The 22,500-nt window shown below is 43.3% G+C and overlaps 1 protein-coding gene across 1 annotated transcript in view; it reads left to right on the plus strand.

The window, feature by feature from the left end:
• ccdc80 (coiled-coil domain containing 80) overlaps positions 1–22,500 on the plus strand; it is a 50,635-nt gene that overhangs the window by 9,378 nt on the left and 18,757 nt on the right. Inside the window, exon 6 of the mRNA XM_084310873.1 lies at positions 10,055–10,191. Coding sequence (XP_084166999.1) covers positions 10,055–10,191 — 137 coding nt within the window. The remainder of the gene's footprint in view (positions 1–10,054; positions 10,192–22,500) is intronic.

A 22,500-nucleotide genomic window follows, 5' to 3' on the forward strand; every position in this document is an offset into this window, starting at 1 on the left:
CCTCGCCACTGAGAGATCGAGCTGGGCAGGTGAAAAGATGCGACTGCTGTTACCTCAAGTACCGGAGGGGACTTGTGTGCTATGTATGACTTAGTCCACATTGCAGCCGGCTTGTGGGAGGCAAGAAACAGCGTTCGTGACAGGGGAGGGTTGAATTGGATGATACGAAATTGGGATGGGAGAAAATATAGAAAATGGGAGAACAAGTGGATAAAAAAAAAAGATGAGGTTTGCCCTAATATTTCAGAGCGGAGCTCCCGCGCTGTGTTTGTATTAAGTGCAGGATTCAATGTGACACGGTATCATCACAATCAAACAATGGAGCTGCCTGATATGTTGTACAAACAAAGGCAGTTATGTAAAGGACTTTTTGTTGGTCAGGTTTCAGCACAGAGTCTGCAGTCAAGAAGGAAAGGGAAGGTGTTGCTGGTGTGGTAAATTCCCACAGACTTTCTACAATAATTTGAGGTTATTGTAGCACAACACAATGAGATTGATTATCTGGAAGGAGGAGGAAGGATTCACACTGATAGAATTGTTGGTCTCCTCATCTGACTTAGCAGATGAGGAATAAAACGTGTACGCCAAACAAACCAGAACTGTATTTCAACTCAACTGATTTATTTGAGTCAGGGCCAAGGGTGAATAAAAGGTTGACTTTTACATACAAAAGACGATCAGAGAACATTAACAGAGCTGTCTGTTTGTACAGAAATATCACAATCAGGTTTGCATCTCCAACCTCAATAATGTACATAAAACAGTCGGTAACATAATCTGAACATACATTGAAAATACTGTAAGCCCTTTTTTGCATATAAGTAAGCCTGGTTTCTAAGCTAAGTTACATTCTAGTCTAACCAAACAATACGGGTTCCATCCAGCTTACTTACATCAAAAAGCAGTAGTTTCTCTGGTCGGGAGGAGTCGGTGGAGCTCAACAGACCCCCTGGGTTGGTCCCGGTCTGAGAGCTCCCGAATTATCATTTAGGGCCCTCCTATATACTATAATTTCTAGCCAATAATAGAATTCAGTTCACTATTACAGTTGATCCAATCATGCATCTCCTGTGGGCGCCTTCTGTGAGCGGTGTCCTGTGGCGCTGGCAGCCCCTCCCTCTGGGTTCCTCTGTGTGTCTTCTCACGGGGGGGGCTGGCCTAATGTCCTTCTGGTGGGGGGTCTCCTTGTGGGCGCTGGCAGCCCCCCCCCCTGGGGTGTGGCGACGTGATGGGACAGAGACAGAAGGGGCCCATCGGTGGCCCACGTCCGTGTGATCTTTTGCTGAGATGAAGGGGCCTGGCTTGTCTCACGAGGGGGGGTGTGACATGATCGCTTTGACCCTTTGGGCCTTCTTTACCATACAGTACTAATCTGATCACCTAGTGGGGGTGACCTTTGTCTATTCAACTATCCCTGCCACCACTTCTGCTAAACAGTATACAAGGCTGTTTATGAAATTCAACTCAATATTACCACATTCCCCGTTTTGACGATTCTTATCGTCACATATGATATATTGACTTGATTTTCTATACATTCTAACCATACATAATAAAATTCATTCTTTCCAAAATTAAAATTCATTTTTTTTCAAAATTTCTCCATTTTTTTTTTCTTTTTCCATTTTTCTTTGGCACATCTCATCAATTTTTGCCTTCTTGTCTTCTTCTTTTCTTTCCCACATTTCCCCTGACTATGGCCCCCTCCCGGGGAATCCAAATGACCCATTCATCCAGATCCCCAATTAACCTACTCTGCCCTCATGATCCAGTGTTTACCACCTACTATCATTGGGCTTTGTTCCTCTGGGCTCACAGCCAGAGGCCTATTTGTTGAAAACAATTAAAACAATTTAATCTAAACATTACACATTTCAAATAAAACACAATTTTTTAAAATTATGGTATCCGTTTACATGATCTGGGGAGACACAGAAATTATTATTCATTCTTTCATACATTTTGAATTCCACATTCATTCTCTGATTCTGCTAATTCCTTTTCCAAGTCAGCCCAATCACATTTTGCATAATCAACTCAGTTGGTCTTCTCACCTCTCCCCCCTTTATGAACATCCCATGGACATAACACCCATGGACATAACAATACCTACCACCTCAGCGCACAGTCGACAGGGAGGGCGGAGCACCACGCAAGGAAATTTTTTTTTTCACCATGTCGGCCATAACCTACACCTCACTTTTTACTCTACCTATGTGTATGTGTTTAGTTTAGTACTCCTGCGTTGTGTCATAATCTATACCAGTTGTTACCGTTCAGTCACCTCCCGTCCAACATACCAATCAATCACACAGAGGCCCTTGTTCAACGCTTTGGTTGCACAGTCTCCGACCGTTTTCGCCCCCCCCCCCTCCACCCCATGTCGGCCAGCCTCAGCTGAAGCCAATGTTTGTAGGCCTGGACCTCGTCATACTCTGTCCCATGACTGTATTTTCATGGATCTACAGACGAACGACTCCGTCAGTCTGGAGGTTTGTCTCAACCTCCGGCCTTTGTATCCGGGGCTATATTGAAGGAGGGGCCGCGTCTACAAGCGACCTCTTTCCACAGTCCAACAATCTCCCACAGGAACTGACTGAACGGGTTCACACCATCGTGTCATAATCTAATGAAATGTATTCCTACACATTTTCCCCATGATCCCTCCACTTGTGATGGTCCATCCTCCCCTCCGACTGAACTGCAAGGGAACAAAAACACAGAACAAATTTTCCTTATACAATATGTCAAATATTTCTCAAGAGACGCCAAATGGTTAACCATTATGCAAAACGCGATGGGACCACTTAACTGCCATCGATCTGATCCAATGTATCCTCACGCTTCAACCGTCCTCTCACCAGACCATAGAGAAACAACAAACAAAAGGCAAATAATCAAAAAAACATCCCAACAGATGTGAAAGCAAATCAATGCTCCAACCGCAGACCACCAGAAAAGAAAAGAAATAACCAAAATGAAAGTAATAAAGACAAACTCCCTCAGTAAAACGAATGATATGAAACAAATGATAATGGTATACCCCAAGTGGTTCGATACACCCCTTACTTAAACACAATTTGTTATTTTTAAGACTAGTTTCACCTCAAGTGAAAGCTAAGTTGTGTGTGTGTATGCATGTGTGATCAAATTGTGTGAATGTGTCTGCGTGTGTCTGTGTGTGTGTGTGTGTGTGTGTCTGTGTGTGTGTGTCCGTGTGTGTGTGTCTGTGTGTGTGTGTCCGTGTGTGTGTGTGTGTGTGTGTCTGCGTGTGAATGGGTAAGCTTCCTGGCCACCATCCCCCGCTTAATCATTCACTGAAATCAAAAGGACATCTCAATCTCACACATACATACAAAAATTAAATTTAAATAAAAAATAACATCTGTACCAAACCTCCACTTTCACAGTGTCACAACACATTCAATCCTGAACCTTCTTAGAGTTTACTAAAAAAGAAATAAAAGCAAAAAACCACCAAACATCACAATTCAACATCATCCACGCCTCATTCATATTATAAACATATACCTTTCACCACACTCGTTAATCATTTCACATTTCTGACAAACAAAGGTTAGTTCTTCTGCACTCATCTCTTCTGCTCTCTCATCAGGCTACACTCATCTCTTCTTAACCTCTACTCTCACTTCAAAGACGGACTGGAATCCATCTTTAATTCAGACCTATCCATGCCTTCCAGTGCACAAACAGATCCAAATATTCCTTTATCAACCAGTTAACATTCATAAGTCATAACCCCAAATGAATGCCACTTTCTTGATTGTCTCTCTCACTTAACCCAGCTGTTCCCTGTTCTCTCCCCTGTCTCACCTTCCTGTCACTTCCTGGCCCCCTGGCCCACTACCTCCACTTCCTGTCTTCTGCTCTAACGCCATCTGTTATCTCATTATGACTTTTCTCCTGCATCTTCACCTCTGACCCTCTCCTGTTGCATCTAATCTCTCTCATCCTGTCATAAAAGAACAAACAGCCATTGTAAACAGCTGTATACACGACCCCCCTTGGCCGTTTACTGCCTAGTAAAGATAGCCTGAGCCACTCCTGTGAGTTTCCGTGACCTCCCTGTAACTCAACAGAAGGATTAATCATTTCATACACAATTCATCTATCAAACATTTATAATAACTGCTAAAACACAATCTTACATCATAGCAGCTTCTAAACAACCCCCTGTCACTAAATTATCCCACTGTGACCCAAGGATTTGCAAATGGCATTTAAAGACATAACATTCTAACAGTATTTCAACATAGCAATGAAACTCATTAAAGATTAATAAAAACAATCGTTTCGATCACTGTAAACACAACCATATCAAAACTTGTCATTGCAGCAAGCCTCCATCAATAAATTATCCTACAAGTCGGAGGCTTGTGTCAACATTTTAACACTGTATTAAAGATTTACCAATCTAAAACAAGCATAAACACATGTCCTAACCATATTAACAGTGTATTAAAGATTTAACAATCTAAAACAAGCATCAGTAAATTATCCTGCTTCACAACCGGGCTTGTATCAAATTCCACTATAAAACATTTAGCAACTAATATAAACATTATCCTATTTAAATCAACAGTGTCATTAAAGCTATAACAAGTATCAACATCTGACATTTCAACATCAATGCATTCTATACAAGCATCTTAATTCAAGCTACATACTATCTGATGAATTGAAAATGGGGGACCCTGATGTAAACAAGACAAAAGTCTTCCTTTGGTCTGCATCCCCTTAACAATTGTGTGTATTGAGCTGTACTTATTTCTAACCTAACCACCATACATGTTACACCTCTTCCCCTGCTTACACAAAAATACAATGCACAATATACAAATACCGCCATATTACATAATGCAGAATATCCTCTTACCCGTTATTTCTATCCCCTGAGCGAACTATCACGAATGCACTAGACCCAATCCACGTTGTACCGCGCATGCGCAGTGGCACCCGAAGCGGCTGCTATAACGTCGTTTACGACAACCAAAATCTGCCACGACATTCATAACATGCCCCGATATTCATAATCTGCCACGACATTCATCACGTTTCCCTACCCCTCCCCCAACATCATTCTCAAAACTCGAAACGTAACATCTGCCGCCCCCAAACGCCACAAAACAACGGCATGCAAGCTAACTAGCTTTAGCCAGCTCTAATGCGACGTTCAAGGCCCTCACGGGAGCCGTGCCTTTCAAGATCCGTTCATCCACGCAATTCGCTCAGTACCAACCAAAGCATAAACAACTCACACAAGCTTAAAATAGCCAACCACTCTAACAGAAAATAATTTTTAAAACAAATACACCAACCAACGCCGCACATATAGTTCAACACGAATCCTTTCTCCTACCTTCTCCGCCTCACTTCATAGCACCGCGAACGTTACATACTCTCCACAACACTATGACGTCACCAAGCAGCGAATCCCTAATATCATATTATACCATCGTTACTGCATCAATAATAACCCTCAAAACGGCCACAATTTCTCCCGTCCACGTCTAGATTCGCCTCTCACCTGTACTCGCCGCCACAGCGTTTAATCAATCCTCCCATAACGCCATCGTAACGTCCCCAGCTTCACCGCGGACTTTTCCACAGAGCTAAGCCAGCTAGCCCCAACCAACAGTAGGACTCGCCTCCAACATATGTCCGTTGGTCACTAAAATATCATAACAGAACAACAATAAGCTCCTACGTTCCGCCAATCATTCCCAACCACAGCCATAATTCATTCATGCATTTCTTAACCATAGCCATACTCTCCCATACAACCATTAAGTACTTTATCAGTCATTTCGACCGAATTGTTTTTGTATCACAGCGAACGTAATTGAATCAACACGCCGGTTTCGCTCAAGATTAAAAAGGGATCTCCGGACCCAATTCGATTGTATGCCTAAGGACGAACACACATCTTCATTTAATTCGGCCGAATAGGTCCCTGCAGACACGTCCTGACTATCACGTGATCAGCCAGCAAACCATTCATTATTGAGCCTTCTTGAACACGCCGGCACCCCTACCTTCTATTAATTATTACGTGTTAATCCTGCAATCGCACAGACCAAGTTCCCCGATCATGCAGGGGCCAAACTCATCTTTACCATACCTAATTTGCATGTTCTAAATAACAACAGAGCTCTTCTTATACACAGCTCTCTCCCCATTCAGAACAAAAAAATCTTAATCAACCATTACCCGCGCCCTCTCCCTGAGAATAATTTTTAGGGAATTTATATACTCAGAACGCGCCCCTGTCGCACACACCAGATTGCCGCGCTTCCTAGCCAGAAAAGCCTTTTACCTGCCGTCATGCGACGCTATCTCCCTTTACATCATGACCAGATAGTCTGTGCGCCACCAACCTTCTTGGTGCAACTCCCCCGTATAGTTCATAAAGTATATTCCATACGAGTTAACCAACCCAACCCCCGTGGCCCGCATAGGCCGAGACCGGCCTCCTGTGTCTGAATAAACATACCAACATAAAAAGCCCACGTTTGCATGTTCACTGCACAACAAGCGCGATCGTCATACCTCCGGACATCCTAACCTAAGACACCGCAACCCCCAACCCTGCATGCAAAAGCCATATTCACCGTGGGCCCCAACAGTGGCGTACACAACCAACCTTCAACCTGTCCCTCTCTCTCCTCCATTCAGACAACAAGCCCATCGTTAATCACTTCAAACGCAGCAACACCCCAGCTCTTTGCCCCGTGTCCCCAACACACAGCAAGGTCCAGATATGACACATATGACAAGACCCTACCGCACCTTTTCAGGGGGAGACACAAAGGATGGGAAGAACGGCACCATTTCTGTGGTAAATTCCCACAGACTTTCTACAATAATTTGAGGTTATTGTAGCACAACACAATGAGATTGATTATCTGGAAGGAGGAGGAAGGATTCACACTGATAGAATTGTTGGTCTCCTCATCTGACTTAGCAGATGAGGAATAAAACGTGTACGCCAAACAAACCAGAACTGTATTTCAACTCAACTGATTTATTTGAGTCAGGGCCAAGGGTGAATAAAAGGTTGACTTTTACATACAAAAGACGATCAGAGAACATTAACAGAGCTGTCTGTTTGTACAGAAATATCACAATCAGGTTTGCATCTCCAACCTCAATAATGTACATAAAACAGTCGGTAACATAATCTGAACATACATTGAAAATACTGTAAGCCCTTTTTTGCATATAAGTAAGCCTGGTTTCTAAGCTAAGTTACATTCTAGTCTAACCAAACAATACGGGTTCCATCCAGCTTACTTACATCAAAAAGCAGTAGTTTCTCTGGTCGGGAGGAGTCGGTGGAGCTCAACAGACCCCCTGGGTTGGTCCCGGTCTGAGAGCTCCCGAATTATCATTTAGGGCCCTCCTATATACTATAATTTCTAGCCAATAATAGAATTCAGTTCACTATTACAGTTGATCCAATCATGCATCTCCTGTGGGCGCCTTCTGTGAGCGGTGTCCTGTGGCGCTGGCAGCCCCTCCCTCTGGGTTCCTCTGTGTGTCTTCTCACGGGGGGGGCTGGCCTAATGTCCTTCTGGTGGGGGGTCTCCTTGTGGGCGCTGGCAGCCCCCCCCCCTGGGGTGTGGCGACGTGATGGGACAGAGACAGAAGGGGCCCATCGGTGGCCCACGTCCGTGTGATCTTTTGCTGAGATGAAGGGGCCTGGCTTGTCTCACGAGGGGGGGTGTGACATGATCGCTTTGACCCTTTGGGCCTTCTTTACCATACAGTACTAATCTGATCACCTAGTGGGGGTGACCTTTGTCTATTCAACTATCCCTGCCACCACTTCTGCTAAACAGTATACAAGGCTGTTTATGAAATTCAACTCAATATTACCACACTGGTTTTACACTGTTATTCTTGAGAACAAACTATCCAAGCAAAAGCGGAGTTAAAAAATATTGAATCCACTGATTATGTCTGTGTGTGTGCAGGTGTGTGTGTTTGTGTAGTACTGTGTAACACATATATGTTTCCTCACATGTGTATGTATGTATGTATGTATGTATGTATGTATGTATGTATGTATGTATGTATGTATGTATGTATGTATGTATGTATGTATGTATGTATGTATGTATGTATGTATGTATGTATGTTTGTATGTATGTATGTATGTTTGTATGTATGTATGTATGTATGTATGTATGAACAGGTCTGTTAAAGTCACTCCTCGTAAATACTGCCTGTCGTCCAAATCAAGTCCGCAGATTTTTAGGGATGCACCGAAATTTCGGCCACCGAAGGTTTTCGGCCGAAAATGGCAAAAAATTGCCTTTCGGCTTTTGGCCGAAAGAGTTTTTTCACCGAAAATATATCACCGAAACAGAAACAACCTGTAACCTAACGCGTGTTGTTGTGATGATGTCGCGCTGTCGGGAGTCGCGCTGTTTCTATGTAAACTCTGCGCGCAACGCGTCCAATAAATGCGTCTTTAACATCCTTATTTACTATATGCCCGTCGCGGTTAATCACTGAGTGATCTAATATGCATATTCTTCAGAGCGAGAGGGGGGGGATAGTGTTTCTCACATTGACGCCGTCTGTCGTTGATAATATAATCTTTCTCGAGCATACACGTCGCGCGTCTACTGTGCCGAGTCAAGAGAGCGCATTCATCTGGGGACTAGAAAGGTGCGCTCAGTAGAGCACAGATGTCCGCCGCGGCAGCCAGAGAAAAGATGGAATTAATGTACTGTATGCATTCAGAAGTGCTGAATAAATGTTTTATGGACCCATAATAGTGATTATTTATTATTTAACTTAAGTTTAGCCATAATCATATATTTTTCCATAATCATAATGTTCCACAACATTGGTAAAAAAAGAATACTATTCTATGAATCATTTTCGGCCTTTCGGCATTCGGTTTTCGGCCAACTGTTTTCTATTTTCGGTATCGGTTTCGGCCAAGAATTTCCCATTCGGTGCATCCTTACTGATTTTGGCTCGATCGGTAGCACTGCTGCCTTTCATGCCGGTACGCGTACTGTAGGACTCGTGGTTTGAAAACTAGGTCAAGGTACAGGTTTCAGCCGAGGAGAGGAACAGAAAGCATGAATAACACCTGTAACATGTATATCAAAACCCTAATAGTTTGTATCAAAACCCCAATAGTTCTATCAGGGCTTTATCAGAGAAAGTGTAGTTTCATTAGCCACACTGAATACATAGTATGTGCTCCTTACTCCTGCCAGAGGCCTTACGTTTCTGTCAGGCTTTGTGCATATGTAAGTAAGTATGTATTAAGTAAGTATGTAATTAAGTATGTAAGTATGTTTTATTTCTAAAGCACATTTAAAACAACTGTAAGTGCTGTCATATAAATGTCACTACAATAAAATACAGTAAATACATGGTAAAGAATACCAATACGACAAATATAACGACAAGTAAGATTATAAAAATTATAAATAGAAAGATACACAACATAAAACATGGTACTGTAAACTGTAGGTGTGAGATCAGACTATCCAGACTAAAGAGCTAATTTTAAAAGCTAAAAGGCCTGCTGGGTAAACAGGTAGGTTTTTAAAGGCTGACAGCAAGACAGCACACCGTACTGTATGTTGGGGGGGGGGGGCATTCCACAGCTTTGGGGCAGCAACTGCAAAGGCACGGTCGCCCCTAGTCTTCAGCCTTGATGGAGGGACCACCAGAAGAGAGTGACTGGAGGACCTAAGAGATGAAATGCGGCAAATTTGAATGAAATTCGAATATTAACCATAAAATGTACATATTATTATTATCGATGGATGCGTAAAATGCTTACAAGCTCACAAGTTCACTGCTGCATTTGTGGTACGAAACTAGCGTACCGTTTTCAGTTCATGTATTTTTTTTATAATTTTCTATTTAATGGGAGTTTGGTATTGAAATTCATATATATCTTTTCAAATTAAAATACAATTTGAATATTGAAATCAATTCTGACCGCCCTAATGAAGACCCTCTATCAGTATTATGACCAATCACTCTTCCCTCTCTGCAGAGAACGACAAGACGATGAGGGGTCTTCGCCAGGAGGATTTGGTCAACCAGGACCTGATTACGGAGCTGAGAAAGGAGTTCAGGATGGTCCACAACGACTTCTACATGGTCCTCACAGACACCGACATGAGAGTCAAGGTAAGGTCTGCTTACATCCAGGGTGTGATTGGCTTGGGGGGGGGGGGATCCATACCCCTGCTTCATGTCCCTACCTGTGGTAATTTATTTTTATCACTGGTGGGGATACGGTCTATCCCCCCTTCTGGTAGATTATAATCATATATCATTCATTCTTGCATTGAATTAAATACATAATACGCAACAGCATCACCCTGCTTGCCAGTGTCTGAACTGCTGCAGCGAGCTGTGTTGTTGTTGTGTTGCTGTGTTGTTGTTGTGCTGCTGTGAGATGTGTTGTTGTGCTGCTGTGAGATGTGTTGTTGTTGTGTTTCTGTGAGCTGTGTTGTTGTTGTGCTGTTGTGCTGCTGTGTTGTTCTGCTGCTGTGAGATGTGTTGTTGTTGCTGTGAGGTGTGTTGTTGTTGTGCTGCTGTGAGATGTGTTGTTGTTGTTGTTGTGCTGCTGTGAGGTGTGTTGTTGTGCTGGGCCCTGTTCCTCGTACCTGGCTAACTGAGTTAGCCGGATCATTTTCAGGATAACTTGACATAAGCTAGACTTTTCGGTTCCCCGACGCGCGTTTGTCTAAATCACTATGGCAACAGATCAAAAGGTTTGAACCTGCTCCAGCGCAGAGTTTAGTTCAGTTAGCTGGATAAACTGGCCACGCCCTCGCAAATAAATGCCAGCTCCCTTCCTCACAGATTCTGAATTATGTTTTTGTGCTTCATTTTTCAAGAGGGGGCTTTTGAAATGTAAAATAATAGACCTAAAATGCTGATAATAAATCATATTCAGACTAAGGCGTGGATGAACCACAGGTTTCTACAGGTCAACAGCTCCAATTTTACTCTATTTACACCCACGACTTCACCGCAGTCCACCCCAGCAACACCATCATCAAGTTCGCTGACGACACCACCGTGGTGGGCTGCATCTCAAAAGGTGACGAGACGGCGTACCGCGATGAGGTAGAGCAGCTGTCAGCCCTGTGCAAAATTAACAACCTGCAGCTGAATAAGCTAAAGACCCAGGAGATGATCGTGGACTACAGGAGGAAGAAGACCGACATACAGCCCCTGTACAATGACGGGGGATGCGTGGAGAGAGTCTCGGTCATCAAATTCCTGGGCGTCCACCTGGAAGATGACCTGACCTGGAGAACCAACACCAAGGCAATTGTGAAAAAGGCACAACAGAGACTGTACTTCCTGAGAATACTCAGGAATTACCACCTCAGACAAGACCTGCTTGTGTCCTTTTACCGCTGCTCCGTGGAAAGCATCCTCACCTACTGCATCAACGTGTGGTTCCTCAGTTGCACAGCCGCAGAGATGAAGGCGCTCCAGAGGGTCGTCAATTCGGCACAGAAAATCATCGGCTGCCCTCTCCCCTCACTGGAAGAACTATACCTCCCGCTGTCTTAAGAAGGCAGTCAAAATACTGAAGGACCCACAACACCCGGGCAACAAACACCTCATACGGCTACGCTCGGGCAGGCGTTTCAGCGTCATGCCCACCCGGACTAACAGACTGAAGTTTAGTTTTTATCCCAGGGCCATATGTGCACTAAACTCAGCTAAAATTTTAAACAACAATCTCCCCTGCACCCCCCCCCCCCCCCCACACACACACACAACACTAAGGAATAGTGCAATTATCTTTTATACCCCCCTGTTTATGTTTATGTTATGTCTATTATGCCTTACTCTTGTTTTTATATTTAATACTGTGTTTAGGACTGTGTTTTTATGATCTAGGACTGTGTGACGGCTAGCACCTAGGGCTGCATTTTAAATTTCGTTGTAACACTGTAACAATTAGAGATGTTCCGATACCATTTTTCCCTTTCCGATCCGATTCCGATACCTAAGCTTTGGGTATCGGCCGATACCGATATTTATCCGATACCAGTGCATAAAAAAAAAATTTAAAAAAAAATTATATAAATTATACTTTTTTTTTTTTTTTTTTTTTTAGATACTGTTATACTGTTTTTTAGTAATAACTAGAACGTATGGTATTTATTCAACAACAGGTGATTGTATAGATTTGTATTAGTATCATTAATCAATGAGTATGGGCTGCAGCACTGCAGATATACCCTACTCCAATGATCCACACGGACATTAAACGGTGTTGCACTCGCTACTCACTGGCTCTGCAGATATACCCTATTCAGTCTGTAAGCTAGTGGCAGACGTTCATGTTGTGATTTTTGATGCAAAATAAATATTCAACATTCTCTTTTGAAACTCCGCCTCAGACTCTTATCCTTTGGCACTTGCTGTACTTTGCTTGCAGGTCTGCAGCCATTATTGCTGGATTATGTGAATAGCACCAACTTTAGACACGGTAACGTTATCAAGCTAAGCTAACTGACCTAGCTCGCCTTCCCGCATCGACATTAAGATAACGTTAGTAATAGTCAGCTAACGCTAGTCCGTAGCTACTTAACTTAAATACAATTCACCGTGGGTGCATTATTGTTGATAGACGGTCACGGACAGTGTTAGGTCCTGGAGAAAGGACAGGCGATCATCTGATTTGATGTAACGTTAAAAGCGGATGTTGTTCCAACTAGCTATCTTTCCAGCTAATGCTATCATAACACCAGCCAAACACATCCCGATTCCCGTCCGAGCTCCCCGTCACACCGCACTGTCGGGGACAATGGAATTTAAGAAAGTGTATCTGCTGTTAAAATGACACAGCATCACACTTTAAAACATGTTCATTTTATAATCCTCACTCTCCGCAGGACTCGGCAGGAGATAAATTACATCATGGGATCGGAGGCTAGAATTTACGTGTACTCGCCGATACCGATACTAGCATTTTAGGCAGTATCGGCGGTATTTCCGATACTAGTATCGGTATCGGAACAACTCTAGTAACAATGACAATAAAGATCATTCATTCATTCATTAATTCATTCAAAACGGAAGCCATGCTGGTTGGTACCCCACTCCAGGTCCGGTCATCCACCATCACCACCATCTCCTTCTCCGGCCAGGACATTCCTCTCTCCACCCTTGTCACTAACTTGGGCGTGAAAATGGATCCCCACCTCTCATTCGAGACTCACATCAAATACATCTGCAAGACCGCTTTCTTTCACCTCAGGAACATCTCAAAACTCCGCTCCTCACTCACTCTGGCAGATTCTGAGAAACTTGTCCACGCCTTCGTCTCCTCCAGGCTGGACTATTGCAATGCACTCCTTATCGGGATCCCTGGTAAAAGCATTCAAAAACTGCAGACCATCCAGAATAGCGCTGCTAGGATCCTGATGAGGGTGCGCAAATATGACCACATCACCCCCACCCTCAGATCAATTCACTGGCTCCCCGTGGAACACAGGATCGAGTACAAGGTCTCCCTCCTCACTCACCAGTGTGTACACGGTGGTGCCCCTGCCTACCTCAAGGAACTCCCCAGTCCTCCTCACACTCCCTCCGCTCCGGCACAGCCTACCTCCTCAAAGCCCCCAGGACTAAGCTGCAGCCTGCACACCATGGGCGATCGAGCCTTCTGCTCGACCGCGCCCAGACTATGGAATGCTCTCCCCAACCACCTGAGAGCACCACAAACTGTTCTTATTTCTTATATATCCATTTGTATTCTATTCTTTTTAACTCTGTAACACTCTGAGACTCTCAGGAATGTAGGGTGCATTATAAATTAAATGTATTATTATTATTATTATTATGGATTTACTTTGTCCTAAATAATGCATGTCATAGCTATACGGCGCTCGCGAGTCGCGACACACACTGTGGTTATTTTAATAACGGAGCATTGCAAATGTGAATCCCGCTGGGATATTTTTTTCTTTTTTTTTTTTTAATCTTTTTTCCCCTCCTTTTTCCTCCGATTTTCTCCCATCCCAATGTTAGTCGTTATGCCAATTCCCAATCCCCTTCCTGGTCGCTGCGCACTTACCCCCCACAGTCGGTCTGGGATAGTGGAGGCTATCACGTGCTTCCTCCGACACACGTCTAGCCAATCAACCGCTTCTTTTCACCTGGCAGCGCGGACTCTCACAGAGAGGGCGTAGCGTGTGGAAGGATCACACTATCCCACTTAGATCCTATCCGCGCTTAGCAGGCGCCCCGACCGAACTGTAGGAGTTGCTGTTTACAACGACCCGGACCCACCCCGCCAGCTTCTCCCACCCTCTAATACTGCCAATTGTATTAGTGTGAACGGCCAGCCAAGCTGGTGACAACCCCGGAGCTGTGAGCTGGATTCGAACAGGCAAATCCAGCGTCTCCGGGGTTGGTGACGAACGCAACCTCCGTTACGCCACCTGACCGCCCCCCGCGGGGATATTTTTAATGAATGAAACCTATCGAGCATTTTGGCTCTGATTCGTTTCATATTCTCTGCTGTGGATGTATTTGCTTAAAGGTCCCATGCATTATAAATGGCCTTTTCCAGTGTTTAGCATTGATTCCTAGCAATTGGGGATTATATCAATGTGGTCTGTGTCGTTAATTATCATATTGACTCATCAGTCTAGTCTCGAGTTCACGAGATCTTCCCTCACTCAACTAAGCTGTTCTGATTTGACTCGCAATGCGACGTAGCAAGTGATCTGCATAACTAACGCCCCCTCTATGGTTGTAGCGCATAGTGTAACCCGACACTTCCTCAAACGGGTTTTGACAGAGGCAGAGAACGAGCGAGCGAGAGAGAGGGAGAGAGAGATAGAGAGGGAGAGAGAGAGAGGGACCGGCGGGACCGTGCAGAAGTGTGTAAAAAAACTTGTGTGCGCCATCTCTCTCCCTCGTTGGAGCATTTACACACAAACTTGACTGCGTGTGTGTCAGGGACGCATCTCTCCTCTCTCTCTCTCCCTCTCTCTCTCCCTCTCTCGCACAGGCGCTTGCTCGCTCTCGCTCTCTCTCGTATGTATCACGCTGTATGGGTGGCGTGTTGCTTTTTAACAGCGGAGGAGTGCAAGAATGTGACAATGTGACCATGTGACCGCGGCAGCGCGAGAGAACGGCAGTGCGGAAATAGGCTGTCTATTGCCATTCTCTAAGACAAACGCTAACCTTAACCAGCTCCTTAACAGCGCCTAAACTTAACCCTTCTAACCTTAACCAACTCCGAAACAATGCCTAACCTTAACCTTAACCATGCCTAACCTTAACCTTAACCATAGAAAGAATATTGCCATTCTCTAAGACAAACTCTAACCTTAACCACCTCCTTAACAGCGCCTAAACTTAACCCTTCTAACCTTAACCAACTCCGAAACAATGCCTAACCTTAACCTTAACCATGCCTAACCTTAACCGGCGAAAGAATACATGCAAAAAAAAAAAAGAAAAAAAAAATTGATGTCACCAACGGACCGCAGGATCGCAGGACCGCAGCGCTGCCAGGTGAGCTAAGCTTCGAATGAAAATCATGGCGGATTACGGCTACATAATGCCGCAAGCTCTGCCGCTCCGCTCTGCGGCTGCCGCGCCTGCCGCGGGGCGTGTCGCAGCCAATCAGGGAAAACGCGGAAGCACTCTGCAGCACTCCTCCGCTGTTAATGAGCAATAGGCGTATGGGTGACTGTCACTGAAAGCGCTTATGGGCGGAGCCCATCCAATATGAAATCCTGAGGCTGAAAAATTATGCTTTTGAGTACTTCCATAGTCTTCCATAGACTCACAGGAATTGTGTAAAGTTGCCCAAATAGTGCAAGAATAGCAATGCATGTCCCCTTTAACGGAGCGCCCGGATTGTGTTTCATTCAAGCATAAATTGAAGCGTCTTTATGCGTGGATTGTGGATGTGAATTATGACGAATCTGAAAATCTGTGGATTGTTGAATTGTATCACTGTCACTCACACGTTATTGTGATATTGTAACTGGGATTAAAATGTCTGAGGAGATGCGCTGTTTGATGCATTTGATGACGTGGACGTGACTTGAGAAAAGTGAATGAGCAATTGCAAGACTTTGACGTTTTGATTAGGGATGTCCAATATTATCGGCCTACCGATATTATCGGCCGATATCGGCATTAAAATGTGATATCGGAAAATATCGGTATCGGTTTTACATTTTATTTTATTTTTACATTTCTATAACCTTTATTTACCCAGGCAAGCAAGTAAGAACAAATTCTGATTTTATTTATTGTCAAAAGTATGCATAATGTTGTGTTAATTCCACAACAAGAGATATGTAATGTTAATTACCTGAAATTATTCGATTTTTGGGGGGGGGGAAACCCTGCATATATCGGTATCGGTTGATATTGGTTGATATCGGTATCGGAAATTAAGAGTTGGACAATATCGGTATATCGGTATCGGTAAAAAAGCCAATATCGATGAATGAATTTGAGAAAATGCATTTATCTGTTCAAGCACTGTTATCTGATGATGAACAAGAGGGTGATGAACATGACTGGTGTCACTGGTATAAACCAAAGGTTAATCAATTCAATGCATGTATGGATGATGTCCGAAACAGATTAAAACCTGATTAATAGTGAAACTGTATAGCCTCCAAGCCTCTCTGACACGTTATTTCGGGGGTCGCACCTTGAAAACTTTGGGAACCATGTATTTATATAGTACATGATACCTAAGCACATACAGTACAGATATTCTCATAAGTATCTATTAATTCGTATCAATTAGATACTCTTTGGGCTTGTTTTTATCTACTTATTCTGAAAGAGTTGAACTAATTATTTTCGCTAGCAAGATCTCATTCCATTATTCATTCCATTAAGCCTATTGCCAGCAGGCACATTTAAAGAAATATAATCTGATTGATTGGGGTAATGAGGGACTTAAAATTAGCCTATAGATATGCATTTAACTTGTCGGCGAGGCTATTGAGCTGTACTGTATTGTACCCATTCTGCAATCTGTTAACACTTTGACGACCGATGGGCTTAGGCCCTTGTTAGACAGACTGTTTTTGTGTTCGTTTTGAATACGTTTTGAATACGTTTGCTGTCCCTATTAGATAGAAATGTCGTTTTGGCAGGAAACGTTTTGGCCCTACTGAAAACGCTAAATTGTGTTTCCGTTTTGGAAAAACGCCAAAAACTCACCGACAACGTGTCATGTAATCTGCGCGGAGCCGTTGTTGCTCAACGCCCATGCACAGTAGATACCCACATCTGCGTGCCCCTCACCAACGTCCGGTGACAACAGAGCTATAGCTGCAGCTACCATGTGTTGTCAAGTTATTGTTATAAGGACCCCAGTCCAAGCTACAACAGTCTGCATTCCCTTAACAATTGTTTGTATTGAGCCGTATTGTATTGTACCCATTCTGCAATATGTTAGTTTACATCCATTCATTCTGCTAGCATTAACGATTGCATGAGCAGCTGGCTAACGTGAGCTAACGTTAGCTACCAGACCCTGTTAGCTCAGAGCCCCTCTTTCAACATAACAAGCATTAAACAAAATGGCCCAGTCATCTATTCACTTTTGTTTAATACATGAGGCGTTGTCACTAATGTTATCTAGCTACTGATGGCTCCTGATATCATCCTGGTGCTGGCTGGCTAACTAACGTTAGCTTCTAGCCACAATGCTATACTGTTATACTGGCATATTCCATTCACGTTAGCATGTAGCTAACAACATCGCAGATCTTTTTTTAGACTAAACTATCCGCTCTTGGTGGTCACTTGTGTTGATGTTAGTTTTGTTTCATCAACAAATCATCAACAAATGAGGCAGAACACACAGTGAATGTATCCGTTTAGTTTATTGCACTTTTCTAGTCTAATTAATGGCTAGAGGACCGGGGAATGTAAACAAACATGTGGGTTTTCTAACAGCTATATCTATACTTTATAGTGTTGCTATCTGTCCATTCTCATTGTCAATTGAGTGCATAAACCGTCCCTTCAGAACAGTGGAGGCTGCTGACAAAATTTTTAGGTGAAGCACAAATGATTATATTATATTATATATCAAATTATATTTTTAAAACATCCCCCACTGTGTGTCAGTGGTCAGTGGACACAGATGAAAACATATTAACATTAGGTGACAGCGGACCTGACCAGATGAAAACATATTAGGTGACAGCACACCTGACCAGATGAAATCATATTATGTGACAGCGCACCTGACCAGATGAGATCATATTAGGTGACAGCGCACCTGACCAGATCAAAACATATTAGGTGACAGCGCACCTGATCAGATCAAAACATATTAGGTGACAGCGCAGCTGAAGGTGACAAGGAAGCCACAGACTCATACCCCCCGACACTCAACTAACCGCCTCGGACAGTCCTTCATACCAGTGGCCATCAGGCTCCACAACAGTGGGCAGGGACTGCTGCCAGACATCGACCTAGAACTAATAGGAACCCAAGTAGGACAATAACACTACCTTATGCATACTGCACCTTATGTGGATATTGTGATACTGTGAATAATGAATAATGTATATTTCAGTTAGTTAGATAGTAAATTATAACACTACCTTATGCATACTGCACCTTATGTGACACTGTGAAAATATATTTCAGTTAGTTAGATAGTAAATTATATTGACCTATTTGTTTACACTGCTTGTGTTGTTTTCACTACCTGTACCCCCCCCCCCTTCCCCCATGCTGCTATGATGCCTGAATTTCCCCAAGGGAATCAATAAAGGAATATCTTATCTTATCTTAAAAGGAAAGATGAAATTACCTACCTGGGTTCCATCCTATAGAGGCAAATCTTAATAATAATTATGAATTATGAGTGAATTTGTGTTTCACGTGTTGTCATAGAGAAACCTCCACTGCTTCAGAATGACTTAAAGAAAAAAGAAATCCACCGGTAGGTTGTCATTTTATAGCGCCGTGAATATAAGCTTTATCGCAGATTTCATATCATCTATTTTCTGGAAAGCTAGTTATAGAGCTAAAGGCTACTAACGTTATATTCAACGGCATTTCCGTTGTATATATGCTAATGAAATAACATAAACTGCTTATGATCTGGACTATCCCAGAGCATCTATGGATGAAAGGGGGGCGGCGGGGGACATCGATTAGTATTATTGATTACCAATAGAGTGTCCGTGTAAGTAGCCACATTCACAGATCGATTGCTTGCGTTGCACATCAAGCTCCGATCCGGCTATAAATGAGGTGATAAATGTCTTACCGTCAGCCCGTGTGATACCCGGCAGCATTTCCCCGTTATCGATCGGCATTTGGTAGATCGATATGTCCATTGGTTGATGATAAATCCCCTTATTCCATGGTGAAATCTCCGCTTCGAAACGTGATACACGGTGCATGCTGTTGGTTTGTGATCAGAGTAATATGATACTCCGTTGGAGGGTAAAAAATAAATTCTGTTGTGGGAGATTTATAATATAATATGAGCAAATAACTTTCTGAGTCCAAAGTTGAAATAAGAAATAGAAGATAGATTTAATTCCTCACTTGATCAATGATAAGGAATGCCCAGTTGGAAATCAGACCAGTGTAAACAAACGTCTGATCACAAAGTGAAAACACAGTTAATACACAGTTAATACATGCATATGACGTAGACGATGCTGGAAAATCACCCTGAGGGTTGGCTGAAATGACTTATTATGACTGTCTTTTAAGGAAACAAAGCAGTTCCCATAACAGTGTGACTTACGGCCTTATAGCCTCCAGGGTCTAATACACTTACAAGGATACAACCAATATTGTTGTGACTGGCTAAATAAGTGCTTCTCTTAAAGAGAGACGCACACATTACGTTGATATATGATGACAGCCCCTCTCATACAACACCACAATGGTATGATAATATATTTCCACAACAATTTTTTTTGGTATCTCACTTGATTCGATACTCGGTAGTACCGACGTGTTTCGGTTCGGTACCTCAAAAGTACCGAATTCGGTACCCATCCCTAACGGCTATATACGTGCCTCTGGTCCACAATGCATGGCACCGAAACACATATATACGTGGCTGGTCCTTAAAGTGTTAATAACGTTTTCAATCAATCGATCAATCAATCAATTAATGCTGTTAGAAAATCAGGATTTCTGCTATCGACACCTACTGTCTTTTCAGGTGAGGCGGCCGCGCGCAATTATCCTGAGTATCAAATCTGGTTCGAATTAACGAGAGTGAATCAGCGTTCGAGGAACAGGGGAAGCCTGGTTTCAAACATCGGGTTAATTGAATCTGGATAATGGGACTTTTGATCGACTTAGTTGAACCAGGTACGGGGAATAGGGCGCTGCTGTGAGATGTGTTGTTGTTGTTGTTGTTGTTGTTGTTGTTGTTGTTGTTGTTGTTGTTGTTGTTGTTGTTGTTGTTGTTGTTGTGTTGATGTTATATGTGTTGTTGTGCTGCTGTGAGATGTGTTGGTGTGCTGCTGTGAGATATGTTGTTGTTGTTGTTGTGTTTCTGTGAGGTGTGTTGTTGTGCTGCTGTGATGTGTGTTGTTGTTGTGCTGCTGTGAGATGTGTTGTTGTTGTGTTTCTTTGAGGTGTGTTGTTGTGCTGCTGTGATGTGTGTTGTTATTGTGCTGCTGTGAGATGTGTTGTTGTTGTGTTGCTGTGAGATGTGTTGTTGTTGTGCTGCTGTGAGATGTGTTGTTGTTGTGCTGCTGTGAGCTGTGTTGTTGTTGTGCTGCTGTGAGCTGTGTTGTTGTTGTTTTGTTGCTGTGAGATGTGTTGTTGTTGTTGTTGTTGTTGTTGTTGTTGTTGTTGTTGTTGTTGTTGTTGTTGTTGTTGTTGTGTTGCTGTGAGATGTGCTGTTGTTGTTGTTGTGCTGCTGTGAGATGTGTTGTTGTTGTGCTGCTGTGAGATGTGTTGTTGTTGTTTTGTTGCTGTGAGATGTGTTGTTGTTGTGCTGCTGTGAGATGTGTTGTTGTTGTTTTGTTGCTGTGAGATGTGTTGTTGTTGTTTTGTTGCTGTGAGATGTGTTGTTGTGCTGCTGTGAGATGTGTTGTTGTGCTGCTGTGAGCTGTGTTGTTGTTGTTGTTGTGTTGCTGTGAGATGTGTTGTTGTTGTTTTGTTGCTGTGAGATGTGTTGTTGTTGTTTTGTTGCTGTGAGATGTGTTGTTGTTGTTTTGTTGCTGTGAGATGTGTTGTTGTTGTTTTGTTGCTGTGAGATGTGTTGTTGTGCTGCTGTGAGATGTGTTGTTGTTGTGCTGCTGTGAGCTGTGTTGTTGTTGTTGTTGTGTTGCTGTGAGATGTGTTGTTGTTGTTGTGCTGCTGTGAACTGTGTTGCTCAAGCATCCGTTTGAAAGTAAAACAAAGTGCAAATCCCTTGATTTAGACAAATGGAAACAACAAACAAGTCTAAAGAGAAGATTACTTTCTGTTGCATCGTCTTATTAAATATCTGAGTTGTATTCTGTCTGTCTGCTGGTGTAGTCCATGATCTATGCTGCTAGTCTGCCTGCTGGTGTAGTCCATGGTTCTATGCTAGTCTGCCTGCTGGTGTAATTCATGGTTCTATGCTAGTCTGTCTGCTGTTGTAGTCCATGGTTCTATGCTAGTCTGTCTGCTGGTGTAGTCCATGATCTATGATGCTAGTCTGTCTGCTGGTGTAGTCCATGGTTCTATGCTAGTCTGCCTGCTGGTGTAGTCCATGGTTCTATGCTAGTCTGTCTGCTGTTGTAGTCCATGGTTCTATGCTAGTCTGCCTGCTGGTGTAGTCCATGGTTCTATGCTAGTCTGTCTGCTGGTGTAGTCCATGGTTCTATGCTAGTCTGCCTGCTGGTGTAGTCCATGGTTCTATGCTAGTCTGCCTGCTGGTGTAGTCCATGGTTCTATGCTAGTCTGTCTGCTGGTGTAGTCCATGATCTATGATGCTAGTCTGTCTGCTGGTGTAGTCCATGGTTCTATGCTAGTCTGTCTGCTGTTGTAGTCCATGGTTCTATGCTAGTCTGCCTGCTGGTGTAGTCCATGATCTATGATGCTAGTCTGCCTGCTGGTGTAGTCCATGGTTCTATGCTAGTCTGTCTGCTGGTGTAGTCCATGGTTCTATGCTAGTCTGCCTGCTGGTGTAGTCCATGGTTCTATGCTAGTCTGCCTGCTGGTGTAGTCCATGGTTCTATGCTAGTCTGTCTGCTGGTGTAGTCCATGATCTATGATGCTAGTCTGTCTGCTGGTGTAATTCATGGTTCTATGCTAGTCTGTCTGCTGGTGTAGTCCATGGTTCTATGCTAGTCTGCCTGCTGGTGTAGTCCATGGTTCTATGCTAGTCTGTCTGCTGGTGTAGTCCATGGTTCTATGCTAGTCTGCCTGCTGGTGTAGTCCATGGTTCTATGCTAGTCTGTCTGCTGGTGTAGTCCATGGTTCTATGCTAGTCTGCCTGCTGGTGTAGTC

This window comes from Notolepis coatsorum (genome assembly GCF_963971535.1).
Source record: "Notolepis coatsorum genome assembly, chromosome: 3".
Lineage (NCBI taxonomy): Eukaryota > Metazoa > Chordata > Actinopteri > Aulopiformes > Paralepididae > Notolepis > Notolepis coatsorum.